At 32.3% G+C, this 8,709-nt stretch overlaps 3 protein-coding genes across 3 annotated transcripts in view; 1 reads left to right on the forward strand and 2 right to left on the reverse strand.

The window, feature by feature from the left end:
- LOC108574215 (rho GTPase-activating protein gacU-like) overlaps positions 1 to 280 on the reverse strand; it is a 3,153-nt gene extending 2,873 nt beyond the window's left edge. Inside the window, exon 1 of the mRNA XM_017936750.1 lies at positions 253 to 280. Coding sequence (XP_017792239.1) covers positions 253 to 280 — 28 coding nt within the window. The remainder of the gene's footprint in view (positions 1 to 252) is intronic.
- Positions 281 to 301: 21 nt separating this feature from the next.
- LOC108574327 lies at positions 302 to 2,738 on the forward strand. Its single transcript, XM_017936897.1, has 4 exons — positions 302 to 413; positions 563 to 2,310; positions 2,525 to 2,554; positions 2,643 to 2,738. The coding sequence occupies exons 1-4, from the start codon at positions 302 to 304 to the stop codon at positions 2,736 to 2,738; spliced, it is 1,986 nt and encodes a 661-aa protein (XP_017792386.1).
- An 806-nt stretch (positions 2,739 to 3,544) lies between these two features.
- Positions 3,545 to 6,979, reverse strand: LOC108574318 (GPI ethanolamine phosphate transferase 3). Its single transcript, XM_017936886.1, has 5 exons — positions 5,579 to 6,979; positions 4,397 to 5,476; positions 4,154 to 4,324; positions 3,870 to 4,090; positions 3,545 to 3,739 (listed from the first exon to the last, which is right to left on the reverse strand). Exons 1-5 carry the CDS (start codon positions 6,975 to 6,977, stop codon positions 3,545 to 3,547), a joined length of 3,066 nt encoding a protein of 1,021 aa, XP_017792375.1. The 5' UTR covers positions 6,978 to 6,979.
- Between the last annotated feature and the right edge of the window lie 1,730 nt (positions 6,980 to 8,709).

The raw sequence follows: 8,709 nt of genomic DNA on the forward strand, positions 1-8,709 counted from the left end.
AAAATGTAAATATTAAATAATAAATGTAAATTTATTTGTTGTAAAAGATAATGTTTAATTACAATAGTTATAATATTTAATGAATTATAATAGCATGAGTAAGAAGGAAATTGCTTTTCTAAGCAGTAGAGACAAATTGTATTGGCTAATTATAAAACACAAATGCACCTTCTGTATACCATGGATTATTTTAATAAGAGTATTAGTCCTGTGCTAATAATCTTAAAAGCTTTGCAAGTATTATTATCTGACTGGCACTATAAAAGCAGTGACAGAACATGGTTCAATAAGTTGGTGCAAAATGGTTTTACTGAAAGGGTTGTTATTTTTTTCTTATTTGATAGTTTTAACAGCTAGTGCAACTGTTAAAGTTCCAGCAGCAGCATCATGGCCAAACTTTGCTTCAAAATCTGGTAATATAAATTATATAATTTTTAAAAATGATTCTTTGAATTAAAACAGAATTTATCAAAAAAGTGTAATATTTTTTGTAAATACACAATATGTGTGCACATTTGTACTTTTCTCAAATTATTTTTTCTTATATGAAACATATTTTTAGCTTATGCAAGAGCTCTTGGACCACCAATGTCAGGAATGGATACTATATCAGTGCCTTACATGCCAAAGTCTCCTTTTTTCCCCAAATTTGTTGATCCTAAAATGATGATTTCAAAGAAAACAGATATGCTGAGCAATTTATTTGGCAGTATGGGACCTACTTATCCTATGGGTTTTAAGCCATTTATGCCATATGGAAGTGGATCATCTTTGTATAGCACAGCTGATGAAGCACAGCTATTGAACAGTTTAAGTAAAAGTGAATTGAATGATGGCACTGGTCCTTACAAACGTGGAATTTATGGACCCTTTGGTTCCAAACCTTTTGGTCCCATGAGCTCTAAGTTTGGACCTATGTCTCAATTCTCAAGTGTAAACACTATACCTGATTATAGTATGAAGGACGAATATTCCCGCAAAAGAAGGAGTATAGATGATTCTTCTATAATAAAACTTCGATCAATTATGGATACCAAGCCAGAAACAAAGAATTTGGGACCTCCACCTCCTTATCCCACTCTTGCTCCAATTTCTGAAGAACCAGAAGAAGATGTAAATGTGTTGCTTAAAAAATTGAGTGATCCAACAGCACCAAAACAATATTTACCAGGAATGTTTGGACCACTTGGACCATTTGGACCATATGGACCAGCTGGACCTATGATGGACCCATCCATGTTCATGACAAAGAAATCTGCATTCTTGGATACTTTGTTTAAAAATCTCGCTACCACTACTCCGTCGCCAACATCAACAGATGCTCCAACAACAAAAAGTACTATTGTACCACCAAATTTTTGGTTACCATCGTCTGTAATTCCTGATCCAAGTGAATACACTAACAAAGTAGGAGATTTCTTGGATAAGTTGTTTGATACTTTAAAATTGAACAAAACCATGGCAGTAAGTGATGATGACAGTATGAATGCTAAAAATGACTTGGTAAGATCTGTTAAACCTGATGGAGATAATGCACAAGCAAAAATTGCTAGATCCGTTGACGATCTATCATCAATTAATGCCGCTAAGGATACAATTGTTGATAGTATATTGTCTGAGTTGGGTGATTTAAAAAGCAACATGGTTACGACAATGAACGATTTAGTTTCCTATCAACAATCCGTATCAATGCCGCCAAAGAAGCCTTTTAAACCTTTTGCTCCTGGTATGTGGCCAAAACCAACTGCTGGTGGAATGATTCCTTTCCAGCAAAAAATGGCAGTACTCAGTCAAGTATTCGACATGTTGACGGATTTACAAAAAAATATTACTCTAGCAATTGAAAATGTGATAAAAGCTAAAATGGGATCTACTAGTACTTCTGAAGGAGCATTTAACGTTAATTATCCAATGGCTAATGATATTTTCTCTACTACCAATGGTATTCCTATTAATACAAGCCTTGCAGATGCTATTAAATATAAGTTGGATATGTTGGATTATGGAATGCCCTTTTCTTATGACCCAAGTTTTGGAAAGTTTGGGCCAAAAATAGCTCGAACAGTACCAAAAACTCCAGCATCATTTTGGGTCTCTTATCCTGAAGATACAGTGAATATAAAACGAGCAGTTGACAGTGGTTCTGAATCTTTAATGAACGGAGAAAATTTCGATCAAAAGCAAGAAGCTCGTTCAGTTAAGATGCAAATGCATCAAGGATATCAGAGTTTGCCAGCTGGTTCTGTAGAATCTATACAGGCAGGTGGAGGATCAATGCCTGGACACCAAGGTGGAGGAATTAAGTTACTTGTAAGTATTTGGATAAAAACAAAATATGAATTCGAATTTTGGAAAATGCTTTAAATTAATACGTTTGTATTGTATAATGTACACAGTGAAACAATTATAATAATTAATACTGACTAATAATATTTAAAAATACGGCAAACATGTTTGTATCATTATAAAACAAATGATGGTGATAACAGGTCTTATGCAATATGAAAACTTCATTTGTTTTCAGATACAAATGCCTGTATTGCCTAATATGCAAGTGCCAGGTTTTCAAAATAATAATCGCGAAAATTAGGTATGTTTAATTTGAGTATTGTGAATATTGTGAACATGTTCATCTGTTGTAGGATACCAGCAATTATGAGGACATTGATAAGTGGATCAATTGGATGGAATATCTGAAAAACGACTATCAAGGACACAGGCATCACAATCACCATTAAACTGCAGGACCTAGCAGGAATATTACCATAACTTGTAATTACAAATTTCTATTTTTAAACTGGTCATTTTTCACATACTATATATACAAAGTGTACGCTCAATGATATCCTTCAATAAAGTATGTTTTGCAAAATATATAGTCAGCATAAAACCATATGTTGACAAAAAGCACAAATTTAAAAGAATGTTACTACTTCAAAATGTATAAGAAGTTAATACCTCGAAGATATATCTTTTTATTAGATTTTCTATTTATGTTTATAATATATACAATTTTATATACGACAAATCAAACGTACACTGTGGCACTGATTCATTCAAAATGTATTTAACAATGATGAACATAAAACAGTAGAATGAGTACGTACATTAGTCAAGCAAACATCAACGCACATGGACGCAATCCTGCATCAAGTGCGTTGCTTTGTTTCTCTGTAATCAGCAATGCATTGCACGCAGGGTAGCGTTAGTGTGTTAGGAAGCATCAGAATTAATGACATGGCTTGGTCTTTGAAGAAATGAAGGGAAAACGTCTCATTCTCGTGTACTATATAAGTTTCAGTTCAATTTTTCGTGCTAACTACATTTATGTTGTTTCTTATATAAAGTCATATAAAATTATGGAAACAATTATGGCAGTATCGGTAAGTGATTGACGTTGGACGTCTGTTTACTTTTTTTCAATAGAAACTTTCGTTTTTAAAGTTAGGAGTCATTGCACACTTTTTTCACTTAAAATTACGATATCAAACTTTGATATTTTACTGTACTGATTATATCACACACCATTAAAAGTAGATCATTATCATCTGCCTTTTGTCACTCTGGATATAAGATGTTCCATTTGCTGATCGATTCTAAACACCATGTAAAAGGAAGCCAATACACTGCTTAACGTTACTAACAGTCCCAAACCCTCGAATATCAACTTTGGCGCGAAGATCTTCCAAACCATTAAATGCCGACAGTGAATCGTCGCAGCAAGCATGCTGCCAAATGTCTATAACGTATATGAAATTATAAAACTTTATCAATTAAATTTTAAATTGCTTTTTTAACAATATTCCTAGTATCTATATGTATACTTTTTAAAATATTAATAGAACTAAGATATAAAAACTCTTGCTTACTCTAATTCCATGAAGCAATATATATTTTCCTGCAACTGAAAAAACTGCTGCATGAAATGCAGAATCTTGCTCAAACAGTAGCAGTTCTCCTCTTTTCATGTCATCTTCCAAAAATTTTACTTTAGCTATCTTTGGAAATACAAGATAGAAAGTAAATGGTACAATCACTAATAATGGTAATGTTGCACCTAGTATAATGTGTGACCCAAACGTGTTTATTCCTACAAATCGTAATTTGTTGATAGAAAGAATTTTTAAATTAATAAAAGTATAGTTATGTGTACCTATTAAGATTGCTGGAAATAAACTTCCATAGAAGTGTCCACCTGTCCCTACAAAAGCAGCATCCCAATGAATAGTAGGAAAAGTTGGTTGATGCCCAGTTCCATAAAAGAAATATTCTGCTATTAAGAACCAATACAATAGGACAGGAGTAGGTACTTCTACAAGTTCAGCTGTTATCAAAATTATAATATTAAGAATACAGTATGTAATTTAAAGTATGACCTATGTATTAAGGTACTTACATATAGTAGTAGCATTTTTGTATCTTTCTATTGCTGACAAGGCCAAAACAGAGGCACAAGATATAAACATCAAGAAAGTACTAGGTGATAATATATCTCCTAACAATAAAGAATATAATAACGTAAGAAATACACTTAATGAGATAAATGTAGCACTATAGGCAGTACCCAAGCCATAAACAACTGGTGTATCATCTACATCTATGTTTTTCCGATAAATTGACTCTTTTATCTTCTTAAATAATCGAGGTACTACATTTTCATCATGGTATATGTTAATTGATTCTTTCCTTTTTGGCAGTAGAAATATATTGAGTGGACGGTAGTATAAAACAAAGATTGCAAACAAACTCAATGCATACACTATGTTAGGCAATGTACTTACTTGCCAAGATAATGCAAATTTTACTTTGACAAATTTAGGTAATCTTTGAAGGGCCCAATAACAACCCATGCAAACACCAATAACAACAGGACAATATTGTCCTACCAATACACTAGGAGAAAAACCAGAAAGGTTTCCACAATTTTTTAACCACAATCTTATTATTGTAATATATAATGCAAGTACAATTAAGGTAATGGCAAGTAAAACACGTTCTAAATTGTCGGATGTTATAGAACTTGTTTTGCCAATAACAAACGTAGAACATATACGTTGTTGTTGCTCCTCTCGGCAACGCCAAAAATAATAAGACAGTCTGATGGAAATACATGCTATTAAACCAACAACTATTATAATTGTTTTCAAGTTTGATTTTGTCTGTGATTTAAAAAATGGCTTTGTTTTTCTTTCTGAGTTTTCATTACTACTTTCTTTCCTTAGATTAAACATAAGAAGCCAAAGAACTGTAACAAGTAAAAAGGATAGTACATTATCTTCTTCAACAATATAGCTATTAGAAAAAAGATTGCATATTGTTAAAAGAAGTACTACTCTTGTAACATAGCTCAACTTTTTTACTTTTCTATAGTCATACCAATTCATTGAAATTACATCCCAATTTTTAGCAATTAATATCACTAATAATACTATAGATACTGCACCAGTTGCAAACAATGTAGTATTTTTTAATTCTTCTAAGATGTCAAAGAAAAATAAAAAAAATACTGTTAGTGCAGTAATTAAATTAGCTAAAATAGAACATTGTAGATATGATGATTGAAATATTTTAGACATACGAGCTTCTGGAATGCCTGTAATAAATAGGTAAAAGAAAAACAAAGCACAAAACATTAAAAGTAGGCCCTTTGACATTAGACTAGAATCAAATTGAACCCAGACTTCAGAACATGTACTTTTGAGTAATTTAAAATAATTTCGACTATTCACAATAAAAGATTCAAATTCCTCAATAGTATTTATGTGCTTAATTTGCTCAAGCAGATGATTATACATATTTTCTAAATTTTTAAGCTGTTCATTAGAAAACAGGTAACTATCTGAAGAATATACATCTATATACTGTTTTGTCTGTGCAACATTTTTCCACACTGAATATAATGAATACCATAAATCATCTTCTGATTGTTCATTTCTTGTTGAACTTGGAAGTGAATCAATTATAACAGATCCCAAATTAGAGAAAGGTATAGGTGTTCCAAGAATTGATGATAATGTGGGAACAAGATCAATTTGATTTACAGTATTGCCAGGTGAATTATACTTTACAAGAGGAACCATAGAATAAACAAACATAGCAGCTTCAACTTCATTGCTGCTATCACCACCATGATCACCACTTTTTGTCATTCCATGATCACCAATAACAAAAAATACTGTATCATCTTCTAAAGATTCAATGATTTCTTTTATAAGAGTATTTGTATCATTTAATTTTCTAGTCATTTCAGGATGATTAGCACCATGTTTATGTCCACAATGATCAATGCCAAGAACATGCGCAATAAGGAGAGACCAATCTTTCTTCTTCATTTCAAAAAATATGCGGTACCTAACATCTTTATCAACACTATCCAGATCCCAAACATTGAAAGATGGCGATGGAAATTGACGTTCAAATTTGCCAGGGAACAAATTAGTCCAAGTATCATCACCCATGAAAACAATGCCTTTGGCAGTATTTTGATCAATAATGTTATCTTCATTAATACTTTCAGAAGCAAAATTAGATCCAATATCAATGAAAGTAGGTAAAGATCCAGTGGTAAGACCTTTTAATCGTTGCATGGTTGTTGTTGGAGGATCTGCTATGAACTTGTATAAACGTGAATTCATAGGTTGACTTTGCAACAGTTCATGAATTATGGGTAGCTTATTGTGATAATAAGATGAAGTTGAACTATTATCGTTGTACCAATATGCAAACTCATACTTTAAGGCATCAACAACTAGTAACACAACACGTGTTTTTCTTTCGATACAAGTGGCTGCAGCAAGTTCTGGCTTCTGAAGAAGTTGTGGAATGTTACAGTCAGAATTCGTACAATAGTTGCATTCGGCACGATCTAGTCTGGCAACACGATTTAGTAGAAAGCCGCTCGTAAAAACCAGTAGGCCGGCTGCCATCAAATACGACATCCATCCTTGAAATATTAAATAATTCCATAGTTTGCTCATTTTTTTCGGTGATCCGTTATTTTCTTGCGTTATTAGAAAAGAATGCAATGTCAAAAGAATTCCAACATAATGTTAACCTATTTCTTGATGTAAACTTATTATTCATCATTGTCACATTGTTGCGTAGACGATGTGAATATTCGATCAAAATAAACTTTAGATAGAAATTGTTAAGAGCATTCGATGATAAAACTATGATCCATACTTTTACAAAAAAATGTGAAAACTATACAATTCGTAACAAGAGTGTAAGAACGCAACTTTGTGCTGATTTGTATGGCGCTAAATTTTGAGTACGTACAGTGTCGCCACTACGGCACAATCACTAAACATTTTATTTCAAATATCTGCTTTTAGGTAATGTTAGCAAAACAGCAGTGTACCGACGTATAATAAAATCAATTCTCGTTTCAACTTTAAGGAAATATATTTTGAATGGTAAAATACAAATCGTGTCTATGGTTGAAATTTATTGCGTAAAAAATAAATTGCATAACGATATTTTATGATCGAAAACGATCACAATCGATTCTTTTGTTCATACTATGTGACGCAGTTATAATAAATTATGATCAAATCTATCAAATATTTAAGCGCCTTAAATTTAATCAACTTGGCGAATCATCTAATTGGAAACAATCTTACCTTAATTAGAAATTCTAATTGTGAATCTGACTTCGAACAATTGTTCAAATGGAGGCCTCTTAAGGACGGTTTCGAAGAGGCTAAGATTATTCAGAAACCGATATTTTTACTAATACATAAACCACAATGTCCCTCTTGTCAAAAATTAAAGAAGACATTTGCGAAATCCGTGCGATTAATGGATCTTAGCGATCGGTAAGTATTATTACTGGATGATTCGGAATTAATTTCATCACCGTTAAAATATACTGTAGTGGAGTTTAATACTTTTTACGTAACGGGCATTCTCTTTTTCGCCTGCATTTAATACATTAAATTAAATTTCACGGGAAATTTGTAAAAATAATTCTAACCTTAAAATTTCATAAATAATCGTTACTTTTGATGACTCGACTAACGATAATTGCAGGTTCGTGATGATAAAAACGGAGATGGGGAGTGATGTCATTTTGGATGGGCCAAAATTTCAACCAGATGATAAATACGTGCCCAAGATATTGTTTTTCACGTCTAAGGGTGATTTCATCAAAGAAGCCTATAACAAGCACACGGATGCGGACAAGGAACACAAGTACTTTTATAAGAGTCCCTCGCAAATTGTGGATACTATGCTGTACGTTTTGAAAGAATACTCAAAGGAGCCATTGTCGGTAATGTTTGAGCATGAACGACCATCGAAAGTAGACAATCATGTCGTGGAAGATGACATTATTGCTCCGACTTTATTACATTGGTACTAACTATAATAATAGATAATTGAACCATTTTGCTACTGACAACTATGAATAAAAGAAGCGAAAGAATTTAAACAATTTTGTTACTGTTTTAGATATTATGATTCAAAGAAGAGAGATTGCAAATTTATGTCCCTTAGAATGTGCACGTAGAAAACGAATAAAAGAAAAATAGAGTAGAATTATACACGGTTCGAGAAATATTATTTAAACGAGACAAATAAACGATAAACGATCCGTTGTTGATGTAACCATTTTTTCCTAGAGAATACGTAATAGAAGCTACTATAAACCGAAGAATCCAATTAAACACAGTTCTTGCCAGTATTCTTATATTTTAAATTCACTTATGC

Source organism: Habropoda laboriosa, unplaced genomic scaffold (genome assembly GCF_001263275.1).
Source record: "Habropoda laboriosa isolate 0110345459 unplaced genomic scaffold, ASM126327v1 scaffold176, whole genome shotgun sequence".
Taxonomy (NCBI): domain Eukaryota; kingdom Metazoa; phylum Arthropoda; class Insecta; order Hymenoptera; family Apidae; genus Habropoda; species Habropoda laboriosa.